The sequence below is a fragment of the Pestalotiopsis fici genome (assembly GCF_000516985.1).
Source record: "Pestalotiopsis fici W106-1 unplaced genomic scaffold PFICI_Scf_3, whole genome shotgun sequence".
In the NCBI taxonomy this organism is placed as follows: Eukaryota; Fungi; Ascomycota; class Sordariomycetes; order Amphisphaeriales; family Sporocadaceae; genus Pestalotiopsis; species Pestalotiopsis fici.
In genome coordinates this window covers 3460524-3485079 of record NW_006917093.1, presented here as the reverse complement: position 1 = coordinate 3485079, position 24556 = coordinate 3460524, and the positions used below count along the sequence as shown (strand labels likewise).

The window sequence follows — 24556 nt, the reverse complement described above, 5'->3', positions numbered from 1 at the left end:
AAAACCTGTCGTGTCTTTGTTCTTTGCAATTTCCTCTAGACGATTCCATTCCCTAGACCTTGTTTCCCAGTCCCAGATTTTGGCTTGGGGAATACCTATTTTACCTGTAGCTCGAGCCTTGCTGGAGATTTCTACGCAATCCAGATAAAATTATGAGGCTAATACATATGGACTTACCAGGACTGAAGTTATCACTGATCCCGTCAAGGGAGTGAAGCGGGCAGACATAATTTTCACCATGCTCAGCAACGACCATGCAGTGGAGTCAAACTACGACGCTTTCCTTGCGTCTGGTGACGTCAAGGGGAAGCTCTTCGTTGACAGCAGTACCATACACCCAGACACGACGGATAGACTGGGTAAAAAGGTGACAGAGGCGGGTGCCGAGTTCGTCGCCTGTCCCGTCTTTGGAGCGCCACCTGCTGCAGAGGCGGGCGCGCTGATCTGCGTTCCCGCTGGTCCCAAAGCAGCCGTTGACAAGCTGCGGCCATACCTGACCGGCGTCATGGGCAAGGCCGAGATTGCAATGGCAGACCGACCTTACGGAGCGGCGACTACGCTGAAGCTGATTGGCAATACCTTTGTCTTGAACATCGTCACTCAGCTAGCCGAGGCATTCACGGTCGCAGACAAGTCCGGCGTTGGCGTGGAGCCGCTCAAGCAATTTGTGGACAACCTTCTCGGCGGCATCGCCTCCGCTTATGGGGACCGCATGCTCCAGGGGACCTACTGGAAGATGGAAGAGCCTCTTTGGAGCGCCGACAATGCCTTAAAGGATGCCACACACGCGCAGAGTATTGCAAAGTCGGTTGGAAGTGAGTTCAAGAATGCGGCCACGGCCCAGGGATACTTGGACGATGTCAAGAGCCATGCCGGAGGTGCCAAGGGTGATATTGCTGGAATCTATGGTGCAGTACGCGCCAGAGCTGGTCTGAAATTTGAGAATGACGTTTAATTTTACGATGAGAGCTGGAATTTACACAAGAAAGCAGAGTATGGACGGACGATGCGGCCAAGCTCACTGGGATTCCTGGTCATCATGTTTCTGACCATGGATATTGTGGAAAGAAGGACATCTTCAAAACCGTTCGCTTGAAAATGGAAATAATAAATAAAATATCTTAAAGACGATCCATACATGGGGGAATTTATTTGGTAGCGACTGAAAAAAATCAATCATTACGGACTGTTGAAGCAAATATATATATATTACTGATGGTCACATTCAATACTTGGTGGATGACTAAGCCAAATGCACATTACCTGCCAACCTGCTTAGCGCCTACCTACTCACAGAACCAGCTGGCTTATCTCGAGTTTCCAGCCCTTAGTTTCGTGCTCTAGTTGGATTTTTGACAGTTCTTTGTTGTATCTTTGAACTCCACAAAAAAACGCATTAACCATACCAGTTTCAACCAATCAAATCACCAGAACGAACTAGAGCACCTAAGGTCTGGATAAAGATGCACGCGCAGGAGCACCCTGATTTCACGGATTTCAATAATTTTCAACATTATTCAACAACCACGCATCTGAATTAAATGCACTCACGTAGTCAAAGATCTTTGGAATCGTACAATTCTAGGGCTGCTTTCGGATTTTTGATACGATAGGAATTGACGATTTGGTAGGTGAATTTATATTAATTCCAAATCCAAATCAAATTCAATTTGGTACGAAATCTACTTACGAAAGCGTCAATTCTTATCGTATTAAAAATCCGAAAGCAGCCCCAGAATCGTACGATTCCAAAGATCTTTGACTACGTATGTGCATTTAATTCAGATGCGTGGTTGTTAAATAATGTTGAAAATTATCGAAATCCGTGAAATCAGGCCCCAGATTCGATTCTATTTCTACCACCGACCGCGCTACGGATTTTTATCGGATCCGAAAATTTCAAATTGCCAAGCATTTTTAATTAATTAACGAATACTTTTTAATACGTATAATATAATATTTAAGCGTAAGCCTTTCGTACGTAACGGTTGAAATTGGGAATACCCTCAATTTGGCCCCAGATTCGTGGTCTTGGCGTGCATCTTTATCCAGACGTCAAAAGAGATCGGCTTTTCTTCGGGTGATGCACTGACCATCTTGGCAAAAAATACCTAGAGCTACTTTGGTACAAATCGCCGTATAAACCACTAAATTCCAGCTCCAGCTCCAAGCTACACATCATGCAGTTCCCATCTCAACGGTCTCCCCGATCTCTTCAAATTGACGGCTGGATACTCGAGATAACAGCTGGCCGGCAGCCCACTGTAACAACAACCGTCCTTACGTCGATGTGCTGCTTGCAAGCTCCCCAGGTCCGCCAATAGCTTCACAGCGTCATTTCACAGGCAGCTCTCCCTTACCCATAGAGTAGCTCCAACATCGCCACAGCCTCTCGAGAAACCGAAGCGCCTCTCCCTCGGCGCCGTACGATCTCTCCTCTCCCTCTCCGTCTCTCGCGCAACGAAAACACTAGATTCAACCATGGCTGGCGGGTACGTCCGATCCTTGAGAGTGGCAGCAAGCTTCGCCTTGTTTCCCCTGCTCCTCTTGAATCTCCCCAAGATTCCACCCGACAAGACAAGAGAGCATTCACCGGGCTAACCAAACATCGCGTGCACTGTAGTGGCAGCGTCTTCCTCGGCCTCGTTATCGTGGCGGCCATGTGCGTCGGCGCATGGTTCTTTGCGCCCAAGGGAGAGAACCAGACGTGAGTTGGCCATATCCCCGATCCCAAACACTCTCAGTCTATCCATCTGGGCCGTGGCTCGGAGAGACGACATGTCTCTTTTTCTTGTTGCGCTGTGGCCGCCTCGGGCATCGCTCTATCCTTTCAATCAACCAGAGGCCTTGAAAGAAATATATTCTGACTAAACTTTGTTTTTCAAAATAAACAGAACATGGCGCTCGTCTCTCATCATCGCATTCATCGCCTGCTATCTCATGTGGTTCATCACCTTTTTGGCGCAGCTGCATCCTCTCATCGCCCCGAAAAGCCCCTCGGTCCGATCAGGATTCCAGCACGAGTAAGGAAAGCGGGTTGGGGAATGGGGAAAGTAGAACAACGGCGGAAACGACAAAACTTGGGACATGCTCCCAAGAGGGTCTACCCGGTGACGGAATGATTGACCTTGGAGACTCGGGTATCCTGAGATATATGATGCGGAGCCCGATTGTACCATGTATGCGCTATCGTATTGACTGTCTGTCTACATCACTTGGCGTTCTGGGAAGAATGGCATGGTTTTGATTTTCTTACGTTATTTGATTGCTCATGGCGAGTTGTGTTTGGCGAGTCGTTTCCTGAACTAGGAAAGATTCCAGGTCAATTGCCATGATAGATGCTTACAGAATGGCAATCCGCAAAGACCCTAATCTTCTTGTCACGATAGGTATAAAGAGGCTTATATCATTGAATCATTTGCAAATTCGTATATAATATCGTCTCCCTGGTTCTTCATTGACATCAACCAACCGCCAGACTACTTGCCCAATCCCTAATGTAGAGCACAGCAGCCAGAAGCGCACGTCCATCAGCTGCGACACCACTCTCGCCCACCCCATCAACCCCTTCAAGCCCAACCATCCACAAGATCATGCGTCCCACGACCCATCTACTCACGGCCCCGGCGGCCGCCAGCAACAAGGCGGCAGGATAACCACAGTCTAGCAGGATCTTCAAGGCCTCGACATTGTTCAGCACGACCGCCCATCCTAGACTCCTCGCTGCAGCGGGCACATCGTAATCCCAGATCACCATCAATATTGGAAAGAGCTTGGTGGACGAGCTGACGAGGAGGGCCGTAGAAACCGAATTCGGCCGCGAGTATGTGCGCATGAGGCCGAGATGGTTGAGGGGCGAGAAGGGCGAGGATGTCAAGAAGCGAATCGAGAGGTGAAAGGCGAGGGTAGAAAAGGTACACAGAATCACTGAGTTAAAACGCCAGTGTTAGACGAAAGCTTGAAACCATGAGTGAAGAGTAGAAGCTAGGCTTACAGAAGAACATGTACTGAAACACAATCGGCTGCCGCGCCAGGCTCCCCAGATTGCCCTGACTTCCCGGGGCCGGTGCCGACTGCTTCTCGATGCGCGCCCACGTCAAGTAGACGTCAAAGAGGAGCAGCAGCGTTCCCAGGCGCAGAATAGACGGATCAAATTGATCATGATCGCGCATCAGTGTATTGTGCAGGAGGTGTCGATAAACCTAAGGCAAAAAATTGCGCCGCCCGCACACGTTAGCCATTTTTTGTTTACTGTATGTGTTGTCCAGAGAAGAGGCAGAGAAATCGACGCACCTGTGGCTTGATCAAGACCAGATCAATAAAGAGCACGACAAAGTCATGCTCGACGTATTTGTCGCAGAACCTCCCGCAGTTCTTGCAAACCGTCAACCTGATGTTGTGGCCGCTCGAGGGGTCGCCGGCGCCCGAGTACTGCGTCCATAACGTCTTGACTGGGTGTCGGCATTCGATGCAAATCGGCATGGTTATCCCCCCCCCTCTCTCTTTCCTTCTTGGCTGTGCTTTTCCTTTTCTCCTTTTTCTTCTTCTTCTTCTTCTTGTCCTGATCGCAGCGGTGGTAAGACCACTACCTGAGATGCATTGTTATCTCTCAAAAGGCAGAGAGAAACGAAGTGTGGAAAGATGTCACAATCTTTAGCTCAAGATGACTGGCTGGCTGGAGATTTGTCTGGATGGTGAGATAGGTAGATGTAAGTGAGCAGGGGCAGCCAATTGCATATATCCGAGCCTTGCATCATATGCACGCGTGTCGAATGCGCGTAAAGCGGGAGCCAGTTGGGGCCGGGTACCTAGGTTAGTACCTTTTGAGCAGGGTCTGGTCTCCTTATAGGTACCATTCATACCACGGTATACACTCTATCAGTATGGCAAATGTGCACAAACGACACAATCCCATACGATCCTCAACACGCAACCAACCCAAACAAACATTGCTATCTTTTTTTTTTTTTTTTTCATCAGTTATTCAAGAACAAGGTGAATCCATGGATATATAGAGAAATAAATATTGGGTAAGCGAATGCCAACTTGGTTGCAAGATCATAGTGTTCTGCCATCTCAAGGTCCAACAACAAAATAGTTGTTGACACATCCCCTAACCCAGCTACTCCAAACGCCAGTAATGCAGTAATCACCGCTTTGAATAAAGTATCGAAGAGTCTTAGTCTATCAAGTGATGAGAATGCGGCAGAATTTACTTGCAATTCAAGCCAAGTCTAATGTAGTGATGTAGCCCCGTCCAATGATTAATCAGTCAGTCTTTTTCCCTTTTGGCCCAATCGGCCGTCCGCGAACATTGCCCTCTCCCTCATCTCGAGCTGTAGAGCCAAAATAACCCGAGTTCAGTGGGTTCGCTTCTGGCATGCGCAGGGGCGTCCTCGGCCTTCCGTCGTCACTATTAGTGTCCGTCAGCTCGATGAGATCAAGTTCATCCGTAGGCTTTTTGGAACCAAGCATTGGTGTCGTCGGGCGTTTGGACCATGCGCTGCGCAGCCATGTTTCCACCGTTGCGGCGGCCTGCTCTAACCCAAGACCCTGCGTGTTGTTGACTATAGCCGCATCCCGACCGTCTTCGAAAGGACTTTCCACGATCCCAGTAGGCGCATCGTCTTCGGGTTTGCTCGTGAAACCCCAGTGTGCTGACTCGGAACCCATGACAGACATTGACGGCAAAGAATCTATTGAGAACCCCTTTGGCAAACGCTTGTTGACCCACGTATTGAGGGAATCCTTGGCTGGACCAGGGGCGTTGATGCTCCTGCTCATTGTGCCTACTCCTCCCGGGCGCCTCATCCACGTAGGCACGTTATCATTTTGACCAACACTGTTGCCTCGACTTCTCGCTGTAGATGGCGAGGCTCCCAGACTTGCAAAATTAGGTCGGCTGCTCAATGAACTCTGCCGCCGATCCGCTATGCGCGCGGGACTTTCCAAAATCCGATCGTTTGAAATGGTTGACGCCCCCCGCGACAATTCAGTGGACTGCCGGGGACTAGAGAAGGCAGAAACAGTGTGAACGCTCTTCTTCCTCCTTGGTGGAAAGAACCCCATTGACTTCCTGGACACCCTCACAATCTCCACCGGATGTTCAACGGAGTCTAATTTTACCCATCTCACATGCGTCCAGGGTTGTTCCTCTTCGCCCAGCGATTGTGTCTGGCTGTTGCGCGAGGCAAAGAAATCGTCATGGACAACTTGCGGTTGCGATGCTTCACCGGGGCTTCGCTGCAGGAAACTCTCGGGCTGAGGCGTCGTCGCTAAATGATCCACATTCTGGTTGTTGTAGAAATTTGGGGGATCGCATGGCCGTCCCTTGCTCTCGCATGCGTCCACAGGTATCATGAGATGTTTGCGCACCTGTATATTGTCCCTGGACCAGAGTCCGTTTGTTTTTCGGAAGGCATGTTCTTGGCATCTGTATCGAAGCACCACGCCGGCGTAGGTATCGGTTGGCTGAACATGATGCAAGTAGGCCAATTGCTCCTCAGTTGGAGGCTCGCTAACACTTCTCGATGCACCCTCGTCCGAGTTCCTCCTCTTGTACTTTCCTGCCACATCGAGTCCTCCATTGACACCATCATAACTTTCGAGCACGCTGGCAGTCTTCATAGCCTTGAGCGCTGCCTCCCTCTGTTCAACTGAACCCGAAGCTATGTCCTCGGCCCTTGGTCTGGATGGCCTTTTGGGTGGTGCAGGACCCCAACTATCGGGTAGCTGCCTGCTGCCTGCGCTATTGTTGCTTCCACCTCCACCAAACGTCTTCCACACGGAAGTCTTCGCGCGAGACTTGCTCGCACTCCTGCTGTTGGGTTGTGACGCATCGCTGTTATAGCCACTTTCCCCTCCCGACAGTAACGACGAGGCAAAGTCCTGCACCGATGTCCAACTCGGTGTCCAAGTGCCTTCCAAAAGACCCTTTCCAAAAGAAGCATTACCAGGACTTGAGCGGCCACTGTTGGCCAACTTGGAGCTGCTGCTTAAACGAGCAGACGGCAAAGGGCTGGCGCCGCGACTTTGTGTAGGTGTGGCGGTTGTGCCTAGGTGAGATGCTGAGGCGCTCCTGTCTGCGGCGCTATTGGGCGCTCTTCGGTTGCGCGGCCGGGAAGTTGCACTGGTCTCGACGCCAGCGGGCATCAGTGCAGTGGAAGATATGGAAGAGACATTGTTGTTCGACGATGTCCTGCTGAGGTTGGACATCGTCAAGGCAGGGGGAGAGGTCGTCGCCTTGCAGGACCAAGGTTGGCGTTCCGCGCGAAGCGGCTGGAATGCTTTACTAGCATCAATGCTCAGAGACGGCGAAGCATGCAGGAGATGGCGACATTCGTGGAAATCGTTAATAGCAGATAATGAAGCTTATAGGACGCAACTGGCAATGAATGCCACACAAAAACCCTGAAATATAGCTAATGGTATCCTGAGCCAAGCGGGAGCTTTGCCGTGAAGTTGAACAAGTCGCTTATCGTTGGCGAGGGTCGAATCAGGAGACGTGGTTTCTGGTGACGTCCAGGTGGGATGGATGTAGTTTAGGTTGGTTCAAGGTGGACGATGTTGGGCGGTGGATAATAACCAAGATGGACTGGGGGAACAGGTAATAAGGTAGTGTAGGTAGGCAGGTAGCAAGGTACGGAGAAAGATACCTAGTAGGTGATGGAGTGTGGCACGCCCACGCAGATGACTGAGACCCAACACACGGCAAAGTTCAAGTATTGGCCAGGACTTTTTCTTGCTTTCTTAAAAAGCAAGAGAGACTAGAAGAGCCGTTGAAAGTATATTGACAGAAAAAAAAGCTCAAAAAGGGAGAAGGCAAAGGTCACAGTTGACTCGGGCGTCGGGGCTCTCGAGTCGTCCATCTACTGTGCACATGGTGGAATTGTGATCTCTTCATGTTGATTGCTACTGATGGAGATCCCACCTCTGGTTACGGGGTCTTTGGGGGGCTTTGGGGGGGATGCGGTACCACTCTCCTTTCCTAGGGCCTCCCTGGCCCCGCAGACGTCAAGTCCCAGCGAGCGAACGAATGGCTGGACCGCCTCTCGGCACGGCGCAGAGCTTCCCTGCTCGTAGCTTGGTTAGGCGATCCCCTTGGTCCCCGCTATCGTGGTAAAACTAATTTTAGTTGCTTTTTGCACAATATACACATTCCTCGCGGGTACCTGGAAATACTTTTAAAACTCTCCAACACCTGCATGAGTCCCAGTTCACCTAGGTTAGATGTGATCTCCTAACCATGTATATACCTTGGATATCTCAAAACTCGACATTTCTTATCTATAGATGAAATCCATCGGTATTGCGTATGTGCCCAGTAAGCCATGATATTATACCGTTGCCACCAGGCATGAAGAGAGCCCTGTTTTTCCCATGATGCCCATTTTGAGACAATCAATGTTCTCAGCTGGTACACGGACCAAACTGTCTTGATGCTACCATAGGTAACGAGACATAGCCTCTCTCTTCGGCGACCGCATACCACTATCAGTTGACGACTAGCGAGGTTCCGCTACCAGCGGATGGAACAAAGGGCGTTTGCAACGATCGAGTCTATCCCCTGTATGCAGATCCATGGTAAATCAACCTAGAACGCCATGCCAATACCTTGCCTGTCTTGTCCCAAACGCCGCTTCGAGATTGATCATGCCGTTCTTACTGCATCTTGGACTTCTTCCTCCTCGTCCACATCCTCGTATTCATCGCTAGATGACTTGGCTTGGGCATGATTCCTCATGAGGATCTGACCTCCACCCTTACGGCCAAAGAAGTCCTCAGTTCGCAATCCGCGTACACGCTTAGGATCGATACTCGAGACAGAATGTCCGCTAGCTTTGTGCTCACGAATGTACTCTCGGACGGGCACCATGGCAGCGTCTCTGCAGGCTTCCTTGATATCACTTCCCGACATACCCTGTGTGATTCGGGCAAGGTAGTCGACATTGAAATTGTTCGGGTCGGTTTTGGTGTCCTTGAGAATTAGCTGTAATATTCTCAATCTTTGACTCTTGTCTGGCAATGCGACGGGGAACTTCTTTGGCATTCTGCGCAAAATGGCTTCGTCAATGTCGTGAATACGGTTCGTTGCGCCCAGAACACATATCCTGGCTGGTGTGCCACGCGCATTTGCAGAAGTAAGGCCATCCCAGAGAGTCATGAATTCTGCCTTGACCATGCCGCTCGCCTCGTGCTCGCCGCTTCGGCGCGTGCCGAGCACTGCATCAATCTCATCAATAAAGATGATGGCGGGCTGCAGCTTCCTGGCAAGAGAGAAAACGGCGCGCACGAGTTTGTTCGAATCTCCATACCACTTCTCCGTCAGGGTAGAAATATGCAGATTGATAAAGGAGGCACCGCTCTCGTGAGCAACGGCTTTAGCAAGCATAGTCTTGCCGCAACCCGGGGGCCCGTAGAGCAAAACACCAGATGGTGCTGAGAGTAAGGATCCTCCTTGCGAGTACAGGTGTGGCATCGTCAACGGATAAATAACAGACTCTTTGACTTCCTCGATGATGTCTTCGAGGCCACCAATATCTTTTGATTCGTCAGTTGTGAGGACGGTTCACTCGCGGCAGAGGGGCGGTCCTTACCGTCAAAGCCAACAGGTATATCTTCCGGGGCGACGACCTCGAGTGCGACCATATTTTCATACTCATTCAGTTGTAAATCTTCGATGCGCGGCCCTGCTTTTGTGCCGTCGCCGGATTCGTCAAAGTCGTCGCCATTTTCGAGCTGGCGGGACTTTTGTAATCTTTGAAGATTAGCCTTGGCTCTGATTCTGGCTTGCTCGTGTTTCTCCTTCTCCGGGTCGGCGAGGGTAGACTGGAGACTCGATACGATGTTCTTGGTCAGGAACCATGCGGTACCTGTCTGTCCCGAAGTGTTAGCGGGCCAAACGTGTTCGGGGAATCTTGCTTGTTGCATCAATGCTGAGGGTTGCGCACCATGCCCAGGAATACTATGATGTCCCAGATGTAGTCGGAGCCGCCTCGTCGTCGGTCACCCATGTTGAAGAACTTCACTAGCCAGCTGGGAAGCATTTGCTCGCTAGTATGGCGTTGAAGAGCCACGACAAAACCCAAAAGCAAAAGAAAACGGAAAGGTAAAGATGGCCGACCACAGCAGTGCAGACGGCGCACTCGCTGATTGGAGTGATCGAATCAGAGCCAATAAGGTCAAAGGCAGACTTTCTACGGCGACGCCACCTTGCTAAAACACCTTACTCATGTGCTTTTATGGGCAAAGACGAAGGCAACTTTTAGAAGTGGATGGTTGGTTGGACAAATATGCCAAGCCTTTACCCAAACTGACCCAAGCTCACATGCAGCAGCACTTGGGGGTCGCTGCGCACTTGAAAGACCTCGGAGCGGAGTTCTAGCGCGGGGAGAGGGAGCGGCTGTTGTCAACCCCAGCTTGAAGCCACTAGGTAGAAATTGCGCTGCTTTGTTTACATTTTGAGTGAGCCCACCACTCAGAGGAGCTCCCTCAGCGCGCGTTTCTTCTCACCACTACCGCATCCTATTGACTCTCTACACGACATTACACACCAAAAGTCAACTACTACGAGCCAAATACGCGCTTGAATGCTAGATTTGTATCACGAATTACAGTCTTAGCACACATTGATACGCTTTACACCAATGCCAAAGGCTGCAACCACCGCGTTACTTGGCTTGGTCGATTCAGACGAAGAGGACGTATCAGCGATACTCGAAACCGTCGCGAAGGGGAAATCTTTTGCAAAAATGCCACCAGGAAAGAGGGGCAGACCTGCCTTGGCAGCCAAATCAACGAACTCACAGCTGGGACTTCACGACCGAGGAAAAAAGCGAGCAGCAACAGACGACCTTGAGAAAGGGGATGATAGTGAATTAAAACCAAAAGGCGCACGGGGTCGCCCGCGCGTACACAAGATTGCAAAGCTATCCGACACGCCAGATGAATTTTCGACAGTCGAGGCTCCAGAGCGGCCTGCAGCTCAGCCTGCTAAGAGGGGAAGAAAGCCAAAAGCGCAGGTTGCGACGCCGCCCATGGAAGCCGAAATCCCGGAAACACAACAGGTCATTCCAGTGAACCCAATAGAACCGGAGGTTGAGATACCCGAGACACAGCCTGCTGGGAAATTTGATGATCTCGACGATAGTCTCGACGATGAGCAGGTCGAAGACTTACCCGCTGCATACGCTCACGCCTCTATCTTGTCATCGGCGCAACGTGTCCCGCAGTACATGTTTCCACCCAGCGCAATGCGCAACCAACCTCTTGTTCCCATGAGCACCGGCCGAGTACAATATCAGAAGCTTCCCTTCCATCCTGTTGGCCGTCCAATGACTACTTCTGACCCTTCTTCCGACCCTGCGCTACGCAGGCAACTTGGAGAGTTGACCCGCAAATACGAAAATCTGGAAGTCAGGTACCGGGATCTGCGCGACATAGGCGTCAAGGAAGCGGAACACAACTACGATAGACTCAAGAAACAGGGCGAAGAAAGGGCCCATAGTAAGTTGAACGACTAGGAAAATGGTCACCTAGAGCACGAGCTAACTGATCTTCAACAGCCGCGAACCAGCTGATTGAAACATTGAAGGCACAACTTGCTGCTCAGACGGAGTTGGCCAAAGAGGGACAACGATTGAGGCAGCAACTAGATGCCGCCGAGACTAGAGCCTCCAAACTCGAGGACGACCTTGCAGGCAAGTCCAAGTCTCTGGCAGATTCAAAGTCAGAGGTCAAAACCTTGACGACCAGGTTGGCTGCAGCACGTGCGGCCGAGGCTGCGACTGTCAAGGTTCCTGGCAGCGCCATGAAGGGCAATGTGGCAGACAAACGCCTACTCGCTAATGCCGAGGCGGCAGTTCAGTCAGCACAAATGAAGGAGGACCTCTATGCAGATTTAACCGGCTTGATCGTTCGTGGTATTAAGCGAGATCAAGATGACGAGGTTTATGATTGCATTCAGACCGGCCGAAACGGAAGTAAGTAGCCCCTTTTACTCACGGACTCATGGGGGGAAACACTAACAAAGTATTCAGCTCTACATTTCAAGCTGTCGGTTACCCCAGACGACCAGTCGGACGACTTGGACGAGGTGCAATTCATGTATATGCCCCAATTGGACGAAGACCGGGACAGCGACTTGCTGGATATCTTGCCCGACTATCTGACGGAGGAAATTACATTTCCTAGGACGCATGCCGCCAAATTTTATTCTCGAGTTATGAAATTCCTCACCGAGAAATTGGAATGAGCAACTCTTGGTGTATTGGAATTGTTTGAGTGCACGATGCACTGTATGTAGGAGAGATACCCTTTGCTTTTCAGATCGAGCCCTTTTTTCTTGAAACGAAGCATGAGCGATCGAATTCATCCTTTCGCCCAACAATAGTAGTCGTTCTTGTTCGTGTCCAGTCACCACAAGCATAGAGCAAAAAGACTACAATTTCTGTTTTCCATGAAGTATAGGTATAAATAAGAGCGTGTCGGAAACTAGGAAGTTCCATTGCATGAAAACAGGGACAAAGAAAGAAGAAGCACAGTTCATGTTAGATTATTTGTTGGTGAAATTGGTCAGCCACTTATTGAGTAATTGATTGATGATACATTCTATTAGGGGACAGATAGTCCCTTGTCATCTCTTCAAGGGGAGGGAGGTCTGTTGTAGTTCTCATGTAAGTCAGAATAAGAAAAAGAATAAAAGACTGATCTAAAGAAGCAGTCATCTGTAGCTGGTGATAATATTACCGTATATCGTGGCCAGTCAGCTATATCCAATTTCCAGGTGCGTATTCCCCTATTAGCTTCAGGCCATCAAGGTTAACGTTTTTGGTGACGGTAGGGCGCCAAGCAAAGTGGTTGGCCCCCCTGCAGCGATCCTGGCACCATAATAAGGCCTGGGCTGAGTTTACAAGAAGCTCAATCCCCTGTCCGAGACTCCGGAAGCCGCGGGGCGGGTTTCTAAGCATTTGAGAGTGCCTGGGTACGTACCTATTCGGTGCTCTCTGACGTGAACAATAATTTCCGACGCCAGCCTTTCCAGCTCGAATAAACGTATGCCGTGTCAACACGTTTGTCGTCTCTTTGGCCCTGTACTCGCATCCTGTCTGCATCATTGGCGTCTTCACATCGTGTCTTCTTCTTTTTTTTCTTCTTGCAACGTTTTATTCTTTCGCTCTTTTTTCCTGCGCTCACCGAGCTTAATCTTGTGTGGATGGATGCTCAACTTTTTTGAGAGGAGCAACATTGCCTCAGCTTGAGTGAAGCTCACTTCCTTCCGTAACGACAGAGAGCATAGGACCCTCCCAGCTGACGAGCTCTTCGAGAGCCAGCCCAGCCCACACCATGGCAACCGTCAATCGCTTCACGTTCCTGGCCATTGCCATGGTCTTTCACCTTGTATACATATACTCTATTTTTGACATTTACTTCGTCAGTCCCATAGTCTCTGGCATGAACCTTTTTCAAATAAATCGTCCCGAGGGAACCAAAGCACCAGCAGATCGTCTCGTTCTCTTTGTTGGTATGTACACGTTTCTGTTTATGCGCAAACTCTCAAACTCAAAGAAATTATTAACATATGTGACCTGGCAGGCGACGGACTTCGCGCTGACAAGGCCTTTCAATCTTTTCCCGACCCCTCCCCCAAGACGCCCGACGATGATCTGACTCCGAAGCCTCTTGCGCCATTCCTAAGATCGCGCGTTCTAGAGCATGGCACTTTTGGCGTATCGCATACTCGAGTCCCTACGGAATCGCGACCCGGACATGTCGCGCTCATTGCTGGCCTGTACGAGGACGTATCGGCTGTTGCGACGGGCTGGAAGCTCAATCCAGTCAACTTCGACAGCGTCTTCAACCGAAGCAGACATACATGGAGCTGGGGCAGTCCGGATATTCTGCCCATGTTCGAGAAGGGCGCCACCCCTGGAAAGATTGACGCATACTGTTACGATGCTGAATTCGAAGATTTCACCTCGGATGCCGTTCACCTTGACCACTGGGTCTTTGACCATGTCAAGGAGCTCTTTGCCGAGGCCGAGAGGAACAAGACCCTGAATGATGCATTGAGACAGGATAAAATTGTCTTCTTTCTCCATCTCCTGGGACTGGACACTACTGGCCACGGCTTCAGACCATATTCAAAGGAGTACTTGAACAACATCAAAGTTGTGGATCAAGGCGTGAAGGAGGTTACAGAAGCGATCAACGCATTCTACGGCGACGATAGAACTGCCTTTGTTTTTACAGCTGACCATGGTATGAGTGATTGGGGAAGTCACGGAGACGGCCACCCTGACAACACGAGAACACCCTTGATTACTTGGGGTTCTGGAGTGGCTCGGCCAGTCGTACAAGCGGATTCAGTTGCTCCGGGCCACGACGAATATTCCTCTGACTGGAATCTCGACCACATCAAGAGGCATGATGTTGCGCAGGCTGATGTGGCAGCCCTCATGGCCTATTTGGTCGGCGTCGAGTTCCCGGCCAACTCGGTTGGGGAACTGCCGCTATCCTATCTGTCCGCCAGCATGCCCGAGAAGTCGCAAGCCTTGTTGGTAAACGCCCAAGAAATACTGGAGATGTACCGGGTGAAAGAAACTGCCAAGAAAGCGACTCAGCTCAGATATAAACCCTTTGCACCCCTAAGCATGGGCCCCGAGGACCGTTTACAAATTATCCGAGATCTGATTGCAGCTGGCAGCCACGAGGAGGCTATAGAGGAAACGGCAGTCCTCATCAAATCTGGCCTCGACGGCTTGAGATACCTCCAAACATATGACTGGCTCTTCCTGCGAGCTGTCATCACTGTCGGCTATCTAGGATGGATGGCTTTCGCCCTTACCACCGTCCTTGATTTGCACGTGTTGCAAGGTTCAACCCAAGCCCAGCGCAGTCTCGTCAGTGTGGTGTCATTTTCGTCGGTGCTTGTTGTCCTCTATGCCTCATTCATTGCCTCGCACTCTCCCATTACATATTACGCCTACGCATTTTTCCCAGTCTTCTTCTGGGAGGAAGTCTTTGCAAGAAGGCATAGCTTGATCAAGGGTCGTCAAGCTCTATTTGGACATGTTCAGTCGGGACCCAAAATGGCCAACTTAATTCTTGGTTCCATCTCCTACCTTGGAATTATTGAGTCGCTGGTAAGCATCCCTGAAAATGAATAAGGTCCAAGCTAATTTATCTTTTGCAGGCACTTGGATATATTCATCGCGAGATTCTCACCGTGTTGTTCTGTGTAGGGGCTTTCTACCCTGCTGTTCTGGGTGTATCGTTTCTACAGAATCATGCGTTACTCTCTGCGACCTGGTCTGTATCTTGTTTCGTCATGAGCACCTTCACATTGTTACCGGCCATGAAGACAGAAAACGTGACCCTGATGTAAGTCACATAAAAAAAAAAAAAAAAAAGGAAAAAAAACTGGAACCAGCTACTAATCCGCCTCAGCTTGCTTGGCGGCATTCTCATGGTTGCCGTTGGTCTCACCTACCTAGCATTTGAGAACAAAATTCTTTCGGATTTCTCGAGTGTGTCGACACCCAAAGCGCAAAGAACGGAGAACACCTTGTCTAGAGCCTTGATTGGAGCCCAGGTATGGTCTGAAAGCCGCAGCAAGGAGTACAAAACAGCTAACATGTTACAGATTGGGCTCATTCTGCTCGCCATGTATGTGACACGCTCGAGCGCACTGTCATTACAATCCAAAGAGGGTATACCTCGCGGCAATCTTGTCATTGGATGGGTCACATTGATTACCTCATTCCTCATGCCTCTGGCCCATCGGCTTCAGCCCAACAGGCACTATCTGCACAGGCTGCTGGTGATCTTTCTGACATTTGCACCCACCTTTGTCATACTTACGATTTCCTACGAAGGGCTTTTTTACTTTGCGTACTTCGTCACCTTGCTCACATGGGTCCGATTGGAGCATTACAGTCAAAAGTTCTTGAAGCCACAGCCATTGTCCAATAAGGAACAAGCAAATGGCAATGGAAAGCCATCAACCGAAAGTTTGATTTCCAAATTCCGGCCGCTCAAGCTTTCAGATGCACGTGTTGCACTCTTCTTTTTTGTCCTCCTGCAGTCGGCATTCTTTAGCACGGGAAACGTCGCGTCTGTTTCGTCGTTCAGCTTGGAGAGTGTCTGTAGGCTTGTACCAGTCTTTGATCCCTTTTCGCAGGGAGCACTTCTGATACTCAAGATCATGATACCCTTTGCCCTGATCTCGGCGAACCTAGGGATTCTGAACAAGCGGCTAGGAGTCGCACCGTCTGCTCTGTTTATGGTCGCCATGGCACTCAGTGATGTACTGACACTCCACTTCTTCTGGGTTGTCAAAGACGAGGGGTCATGGCTCGAGATAGGATCTACCATCAGCCACTTTGCAATTGCGAGTCTGTTATGCGTGTTCGTAGCCGCACTGGAGGGTATTAGTGCCATCTTCATCTCGGGTATCGAGGTGGAGAGCGAGGCTTCAAAAGCTAAAGCAAAAAGGCTAGATGAGGGAACCGCGATGGATGCTGTGGCTGAACTGGTGGTCGGAGAGGCGATCGAGGCACCAACCGAAAAGACAGCCGATATTAACGGCCAGACATGAGAAGTAGTCCATCGGTGCGAAAAGCCTGTGGAAAGAATTAAAAACAATGCTTAGTTTCGCTTGCCATTCGCTCAAAGCTCGCAGCGTGTTACTCAAAACTGAAGCGTTGCAGGCAAACTTGGCCTTTGACTGGACTAACGGACAGGAACGGAACTCGTGAGACTTGAGACTGGAGAAGGCTCTGACATATGACAAGCTCTCTTCAGGCATAGTCTGGCTATTCTACTACAACCATGCGAGTTGTCGTGTGCCTAGGGAAATTTGCCGAGGCTTCTTCCCCAGATTCTGTTGCTGCCCCTCCCCCGCCTCAGCTCCCACGGTTCCTGGGCAGGCTGAACTAGGCAGAGAGGTTGGGCAGTCAATTAAACCCGATCAGCAGACTCTTGAGGGTCTCGAGAGCGCGTGGGAAGAATCCCCTGCAAATTACAGGACATTTGGTAAGAAAACTCCTATACGCCATGGCTGGAGTCAAGCCTCAAGAGACGAATCGCATTCGTGGAGTAAAGTAACGGTCTGGCACGCGGCCAATAACGTCGACTTGTGGCGCACAGGGCATAGAAAACGGTGAACGCGGCAGATTATAGAGGTGTGCATGAGCGGCCGATGCCTGCCCATGGCAGTCTACACTACCGGTTTGGTCCTCTTGCATTGCAAAACAACGAGCCTCATCTCCGAAATTAATATCTTCCGTCTATGACAACCAGTGACTCTAACACCTATAAACCATCATGAGTTATAGGAGTATGCGATTGAGATTATCGATAGGTACTGATGTATACGAGGACACCATGTTCGCTAAGACTGGACTAAAGCATAATGTCAAATACTTCTCATCTCCAATATTACACAGAGCTGTGGAGTGCGTGCTATCTGTTCATAGTGGTCAGCAGAAAGAGGCCATGATCGATCGGCCGGGCGGAGGAAGGTTCAGCGTCACACGGACAGTTGCAAACGCCCGAACACGAACCTGCATATGTACCTTGGGTAGGGCCTGCGCCCAGCCTTTAATAAGTCAAATGGGTGTGCCATCTCTCCCCGGATTTTCGGAGGAAAGAAGCTCTTCTCGTCAAGATGCAAGAATGAGACGAAGAAGAATAAACGGAGTATGCTTCCCGAAGAGGTTGATTTACCCCATACTCTCAGGCGCCTTGCACTGGGGTTGGCATCCTTCAGCACGCGTTTGTGTCTGCAGCTAGACGAATAAACGGGATCGACAGCACCCTATCGGCTGGCCAGAAGGACTGGGTGGACACACTCGGCCGGTCAACAGGTAAGGGGAACGCGGTGCGTGCGTGACGGATCTTGCCGTGGGATCAATGAATCACATGTCACGAAATTTGGCAACAAGTTAGAAGAAAAGAAAGAAAAAATTAGAGGGGCCACTTCTGCTCGTCAGTCAATTTGCTAGCTTAATGGAATCATAGCACTAACTATTGAGCAAGCATTGTCCCGAAGGGGATGGTATATCAATGGTCTCTTGAGAAGATATATAGATTCATGGCAAACTGGCATCGATCCCGGCGGTCCCTTGCGTGTTTGAGTTGAAGCTAGATTGAGATCTGCAAGAAGACATCGGACGGCCTGCGGATGTGAAGGACAAAAATCCTGCAAAGTCGCATATGTATGCCGGAGATCGACGTCCGCTCTCGCATCGTGGCTGCGACTTTCTCTCATTCATCGTATGATACCTAATCGGAGACATCAACTTTCTTCTTCTTCTGGGAAGCAAACGGCATTACAGTCAACACCTAGCCACTCCAACTGACGAAGACTCGAGCTTGCAAGGACTACATCAACGCTCTGAACTCTGTCTGATTTCATCCTACCTGCCACACTAGGCACCCAGTCCCAGCACTTCTTGTGTGAGCAGATAGGTAGGTAGGTATACGAAATACAGGGTGACTGACTAGCTACTTATCCAGCTTCCAAGATTGCGATTGGAGACCTGATAATTGGCTGGGCATTCACGGTCTGACCGTTTGACAACCTACAAAACTGTCCGAAAGAAGAAGAAAAAAGGAAGAAAGAAAAAAGACAGGCCATCTGCTTGAAGAACGACTGGCCTGTCGGGACGGCAATGAAGGGTCGTTTACGAATAGTATACACAAATCGGGATCGTACCATACGTTGAAGATCCACCTGGAATATCTCTTCCCCTATTTGTCTGGCGGTCTATTCTTATTTATCTATTATTTCCCTTTTCCTCTGACCGATAAGGGGAGGGACTCGAAGCAAAACCCCCCATGTCAACGGCGGGTTTCGAATTGGTCAGCAGCAGATTTCAGAGATCAGACAGAGGCTAGGTCCCAGACCATAGGCGCGACGGCGCGCGGGAGTCTAAAATTCAGGGAGCGCAGTCCACTCATTGCCCACTCCTCCTCCATGGGCGGCCGGAAACAAGGTCCAATTGTCCAACACCGAAACCCTTGCCCAGCCAAACATACCTAGCTACATTACTACCAGGTAACCACTCACTCACACTCGACTAATGTTACCCCCGGCCTGGACCTTACCTGCCTGTACATTACCTCACGGTCCAGGGTCTAGCACAAAAGCACAAAGATACAGACAGTACCTAATACCAGGCACGGTACTAATCCACGTCCCCCACGACTCGACTCTCACTGTATCGACTGTCCCGCAATACTGTACCGCACCCTAAGCAGGTACTGTCCGTTGAACGGTTCGTTCGGTTGCAGGCCAGGCGATCAATCGCAGAAGCTTCGACACGAGCCCGCCCGCGCCGTCCTTCCATTCCAAAAACCTTACCTACACTCGAATTCGATCCCGACCGCGTTCCCCGAAAGACTCCCTTGAGTTTCTCTTTTATTTTCTGCCAAAATGGAGGTCGAGACGTCGGCGGCGAACGGCACCCAGCAGCATTCGCACTCGCCGGCACAGCAGCAGCAGGCAGCTGGCGGAGGGGACTTGAATGCCTCTCAGACATCGACTACGCCGAACATTCAGAACCAGCCAAGCTTTCGAAGGTGGGCAGCAAATGCGATTCCTATGCCAGTCTGCTTTGGGTTCTTTGCTGACTTTTGGCCCTTTTGGTAAACAACAGACAGCGTGCATCAAGAGCATGTGAGGTAAGTTACTTATTTTGAGCCTGCAGCAGTCTCGATAGTTTTGGCATCCTGTGCTTTTTCTGGGGCACCCAGCTCTCTATGTAGAGATCCCACAGCACGCTCACACTTGTCTGTGCCTCGGCACCTCGGTTCCTCTGCGTTGTCGTTCCTGCTTGCTTGGTCGCATTCGCGATCGCATCATTCCGGCATAGCCAAAGCTGACTTGTGAATGTCCTCATAGACTTGCCATGCCCGAAAGGTATGAATCACCGTCGCATTTCAATTGTTTTCCTTCTCCTTGTCCGAAAGCCATTCCTTGGACCCATACACCCGTCGCTGCCCCCCCTCATCCGTGACTGCGATCGCCAACCTGCGCATACACGACCGATATAACCTACGACCATGGGCCAATTTCGATCCTACTGTGCTGAAGCGTACGATACATGCGACGCCTCGATACTAGACTTACCATATGTGTGAGAGTGTATTCGGTACGCAGAGGCGCATAACTGTCGCCAAGTCTAGGTGATATCATGCAGCCCGCGCTTGACGAATTGGACTGGACGAGGGTACCCATTGCGATATCTGCCGACCGATGGCTTCCAATCAAGTTTCTCTGACGATAGAGCGGACAACTGCTTGAGCGCGCATATACTCATGGGCCACGACAAGCTGGGAGGGGGTTTTGCGAGCGACGGCTTGTGTCTCTTGGTCCTTGCTGCCCTTGCAGAAAATTTTATTAACACGAGCTGCGTGACAGGTCAGATGCGATGCTGCTAGTCTTGGTGTACCATGTGAGTAAATCCATGGCAACATCTTTTCGTCCCATGAATCATGCCATCGTCTCCAGCAAATCCAAAAGTGAGCCAGTTGACTAAAGCAGTATTCCACAGGCACAAATTGCGTCGCTTTCCAAATAGAATGCAAGATTCCTGCGCCAAAAAGGAAGAAGCCCAGCGGAGCTGGTGGCAAGGACTCCGACAGGTTCGTCAGTCCAACAAGATATAATTTATCAATGCAACTAATTTGAAATCACAAGCGAACGAGGGGATGCAAACGAGGATAGATCTCCCGCTACTGGCGGACAATCCACTACCTTTCCAGCCAGGCCGACAGTGTACCACTCTACTGAAGGAACACCAGCAACTACGTTAACAGAGGCTCAAGCGAGGAAAGAGGAAGTTGATAACAGCACCTTTGTTGACCTTGTTATGAAACCAAAGTTCACGAGAGCACCAATCACCGAAGCTGGCCGGGTTGCCTTTCTAGGCGAGTCATCGAACCTGACCCTACTGGTACACGATCGCCAAGGGTCCTCGGATGTGGTACACTACCCACTACCGGACAACGTCAGAGGGTCGAGAGCACGCTTGACTGAACTGGACAATATTGAAATCGACATTCTTCACCAAAGAGGAGCCTTCCTGCTTCCACCAAGGGCGCTATGCGATGAGCTGATTGAAGCGTATTTCCGCTGGGTCCACCCGATAGTTCCAGTGGTCAACCGTACTCGGTTCATGCGGCAGTATAGAGATTCGAAGAATCCGCCGTCGTTGCTCCTCTTACAAGCTATACTCTTGGCTGGATCGCGAGTCTGCACAAATCCCCAGCTCATGGATGCTAACGGGTCGACAACACCAGCAGCTTTGACTTTCTATAAGCGGGCAAAGGCGCTGTACGACGCCAACTATGAGGACGATCGAGTCACCATTGTTCAATCTTTAATCCTGATGGGATGGTATTGGGAAGGGCCCGAGGACGTCACCAAGAATGTCTTTTACTGGAGCCGCGTCGCAACCATTGTTGCTCAAGGATCTGGGATGCATAGGACAGTAGAGGAGTCACAATTGAGCAAAACCGACAAGCGGCTCTGGAAGCGCATATGGTGGGTGCTCTTCACCCGCGATCGATCTGTCGCCGTTGCTTTGGGTCGCCCGGTCCACATCAATCTAGACGACGCGGACGTAGAGATGCTTACAGAAGACGACTTTATCGAGGACGAAGGTGACTATCCCAGCCCATATCCTCCAGATCCAATCCACGTCCAATTCTTCTTGCAGTACGTCAAGTTGTGTGAGATCATGGGTCTGGTCCTATCTCAGCAATACTCTGTCGCATCCAAGGGCCGCCAACGGAATGCCATAGATCTAACGCATAGCGACATGACTCTGGCAGACTGGCTGCAAAACTGCCCCAAAAACGTATACTGGGAGATGCCGCGACACCACTTTTGGAGCGCACTTCTGCACGCCAATTACTATACGACTCTATGCCTCCTACATAGAGCACACATGCCGCCCAACACTCACTATGCCAGCAAATTTCCAGACGACTCATCCTATCCATCTCGGAACATTGCCTTCCAGGCTGCTGGAATGATTACGTCAATCATTGAGAATCTGTCAGCCCACGATGAGCTTCGATATTGTCCGGCTTTCATCAACTACAGTTTATTCTCTGCCCTGATCATGCACGTCTATCAAATGAGATCCCCCGTGCCTTCGATCCAGCAAGTCACGCATGACAGGATACGTACCTGCATGGCTGCTTTGAAGGATGTTTCAAAGGTTTGGCTAGTCGGCAAGATGGTGTATACACTGTTCGAGGCTATTCTGGGCAATCGAACCTACGAAGAAAGGCTTCAAAAGGCTGCCGGAAAGAGACACCATAAAAGAGTACAACAGACCATGGCGCAATTGGAACAACACCAGCAAGCACAGCAACAACAGCAGCAGCAGCAGCAACAACAACAACAACAACAGCAGCAGCAGCAGCAGCAAAGGCCGCAGGAAGCGGCTAAGAGGAAATACGACGAGATGGCTATTGATTTCAGTGTTAATACACCGACGCCACAAGAGTCGTACGAAAGATCACGCCCACAGACGCCAGCGCACACGAGGAACGAACATAGTCATCCACAAATGGGACCACCTGGCGTAACATCACCACATACGCGGCCGGGTGATGCTTTCATGGGCGGCAGCAATAGCCGACCACACACAAGGCCAGCAACGCCATTTAATCCTTCATTCTCGGTCCCCGCTACGCCACCCGACTTATACCTGGTCACAAGAAATTCCCCCAACTTATCACAAGCAATTTGGGAGAATTTCCAGCCTGATCAGCTATTTCCGGAGAACACAATGGTTCCACAGTTTCCTCAAATGTCACCCACGCAAGGCGGCGGCGGCGGCCAGGGACTGGATCCGAATCTGATGGCACAATTCCAGAACATGCCCGGAAACGCACAGATGTCGAATGCGGCTGCCCAGCATTTCCAACAGCAGCGCGCACCAACTGGCTCGAATCACAACAACAGAAATCAAAGTGGAAGCCCAAATCAACAGCACAACAATCTTCTAAATCCCAACATGGTCCAGTTCCAAGGTCAAGGGGGCAATATCTGGCAAGGAGCAGGAGTCGATGGTTTGCCTGATGGACCCAGTCCTAGCGATAGCTGGAGCACTGGCTCCGCCGTCGGCCAACCAGTGCCGGCCACTCTGAACGTAGAGGATTGGTATGCGATCTGTATTCTCTCTTGAATATATTTGACTAGCTAACACTTTCTTGCAGGTTCCAATTTTTTGGCATAAATGGCAATGATGTGAACTTGGCGAACCTGGACATGGGCATGGGGACTTCCTAGGTAATGCATATTAGGGGTGGCGCAACCTTACGTGGTCGGGGCTTCGGTTCGGCACGGAAAATACTACTATAATATGCATATCATGATGGTTTGGTAAGGCGCAAAGGCGGGACTGAATTGGAAAGCTGTATAAATACTCGTGCTCGATTGTCCAGCACCACTTTCAGTCTGAGATGATGCGATATTATTCATCAAAGTTTCAAACTCATTCAGACCACTGATGGAGTAAATCGAATAACTTTGGCTCTGGTCCATACGGTCAAGTGAGCTCGCGAGAAGGATTGTGTGTCTATGGCGACACAATGAAAAAAAAAAAAAAAAAAAAAAAAAAAATACAGGATTCCAATTGAAGATGTGTTGCAGATGACGTGAGATTCGGTTGCTGGGTTTGTACGCTCTGGTTCTCTGAATCTAGAGGGACCTTCAAGTCAGTAGGGCTACCTGGATATGCACGAGGATTAAATCATACATGTAGGTATGTTAGGCAAGTGTATGGAGGGCATGCCAAGTGGAGGGTCCACCTAGGATCTTCACCCGGCATTTGTTGGCACCAATGGATTTGTGAATTACACTTCTTGGTTGTTGGTGTTTTTTTCTTCTTTTCTTTTTCCTTCTCTAGATTTCGCCGTGAAAAGTCAATACCAGTGTTACAAGCATAGATGTCCTTACCATATCTATAGAAATGCGCGGCTGGTGGGCACTGAATGGGAGGCATCAAGCACATGGGACGGTCCATTCAACCTTTGTATTGGTCATCTACCGACTATGTAGTAATCATATGGAATCTAGCGGAATCCGATTGAGGCGGCAAAGACGACGGTTGGTCCCATTACCTACCCCGGGGACTTTTTGTCATTTGGGGCCTGCACATGGTCCAGCGGCCAGCCTTTCCCGGCGCTGCGCATGAAGATAGAGTTAGCGCCTACAAGGGGGTTCCGAGCAACGACCCTCATCACTGCCTGGCCTGGATGCCCCGCACCAAACGACACCAGCAGTAGCAGCCCCAAGCTGGTGGAGGAGGAGGCGGCGGCGGCGGCGGCGGGGGAAACACCTTGAGAGCTTGAGAGAGCCCTGCGGCAGGTGGTTACGTACTTGCCTTATGTCTGCTGCTAAAATAGTAACCAATGTGATCGACCCTTTCCCCCCAGGCCATCATCCATCCGGCAAGTACCTTTCAAGTTCTCTTCAACGTCCTCGTCGTTTGTCACTCGATACAACTTATCGCCGTGGCCTAAAAACCGCGAC

At 50.3% G+C, this 24556-nt stretch overlaps 8 protein-coding genes across 8 annotated transcripts; 5 read left to right on the top strand and 3 right to left on the bottom strand.

Annotated features, from left to right (window-relative positions):
• Positions 1 to 238: 238 nt before the first annotated feature.
• On the top strand, positions 239 to 955 carry PFICI_05194 (uncharacterized protein; the record flags this gene model as incomplete). Its single annotated transcript, XM_007833775.1, has 1 exon — positions 239 to 955. The coding sequence occupies one exon, from the start codon at positions 239 to 241 to the stop codon at positions 953 to 955; it is 717 nt and encodes a 238-aa protein (XP_007831966.1).
• Positions 956 to 3463: 2508 nt separating this feature from the next.
• PFICI_05193 (uncharacterized protein) lies at positions 3464 to 4482 on the bottom strand (the record flags this gene model as incomplete). Its single annotated transcript, XM_007833774.1, has 3 exons — positions 3464 to 3927; positions 3995 to 4202; positions 4294 to 4482. 3 exons carry the CDS (start codon positions 4480 to 4482, stop codon positions 3464 to 3466), a joined length of 861 nt encoding a protein of 286 aa, XP_007831965.1.
• Positions 4483 to 5268: 786 nt separating this feature from the next.
• Positions 5269 to 7215, bottom strand: PFICI_05192 (uncharacterized protein; the record flags this gene model as incomplete). Its single annotated transcript, XM_007833773.1, has 1 exon — positions 5269 to 7215. The coding sequence occupies one exon, from the start codon at positions 7213 to 7215 to the stop codon at positions 5269 to 5271; it is 1947 nt and encodes a 648-aa protein (XP_007831964.1).
• Positions 7216 to 8650: 1435 nt separating this feature from the next.
• Positions 8651 to 10013, bottom strand: PFICI_05191 (uncharacterized protein; the record flags this gene model as incomplete). The annotated part of the gene is made up of 3 exons (XM_007833772.1): positions 8651 to 9540; positions 9597 to 9876; positions 9951 to 10013. The coding sequence occupies 3 exons, from the start codon at positions 10011 to 10013 to the stop codon at positions 8651 to 8653; spliced, it is 1233 nt and encodes a 410-aa protein (XP_007831963.1).
• A 738-nt stretch (positions 10014 to 10751) lies between these two features.
• Positions 10752 to 12253, top strand: PFICI_05190 (uncharacterized protein; the record flags this gene model as incomplete). The annotated part of the gene is made up of 3 exons (XM_007833771.1): positions 10752 to 11505; positions 11565 to 11981; positions 12039 to 12253. 3 exons carry the CDS (start codon positions 10752 to 10754, stop codon positions 12251 to 12253), a joined length of 1386 nt encoding a protein of 461 aa, XP_007831962.1.
• A 1091-nt stretch (positions 12254 to 13344) lies between these two features.
• Positions 13345 to 16597, top strand: PFICI_05189 (GPI ethanolamine phosphate transferase 1; the record flags this gene model as incomplete). Its single annotated transcript, XM_007833770.1, has 5 exons — positions 13345 to 13522; positions 13594 to 15143; positions 15194 to 15381; positions 15448 to 15592; positions 15644 to 16597. The coding sequence occupies 5 exons, from the start codon at positions 13345 to 13347 to the stop codon at positions 16595 to 16597; spliced, it is 3015 nt and encodes a 1004-aa protein (XP_007831961.1).
• Positions 16598 to 19438: 2841 nt separating this feature from the next.
• On the top strand, positions 19439 to 19654 carry PFICI_05188 (uncharacterized protein; the record flags this gene model as incomplete). The annotated part of the gene is made up of 1 exon (XM_007833769.1): positions 19439 to 19654. One exon carries the CDS (start codon positions 19439 to 19441, stop codon positions 19652 to 19654), a length of 216 nt encoding a protein of 71 aa, XP_007831960.1.
• An 845-nt stretch (positions 19655 to 20499) lies between these two features.
• On the top strand, positions 20500 to 23311 carry PFICI_05187 (Cutinase transcription factor 1 alpha; the record flags this gene model as incomplete). The annotated part of the gene is made up of 3 exons (XM_007833768.1): positions 20500 to 20653; positions 20770 to 23182; positions 23239 to 23311. The coding sequence occupies 3 exons, from the start codon at positions 20500 to 20502 to the stop codon at positions 23309 to 23311; spliced, it is 2640 nt and encodes an 879-aa protein (XP_007831959.1).
• Between the last annotated feature and the right edge of the window lie 1245 nt (positions 23312 to 24556).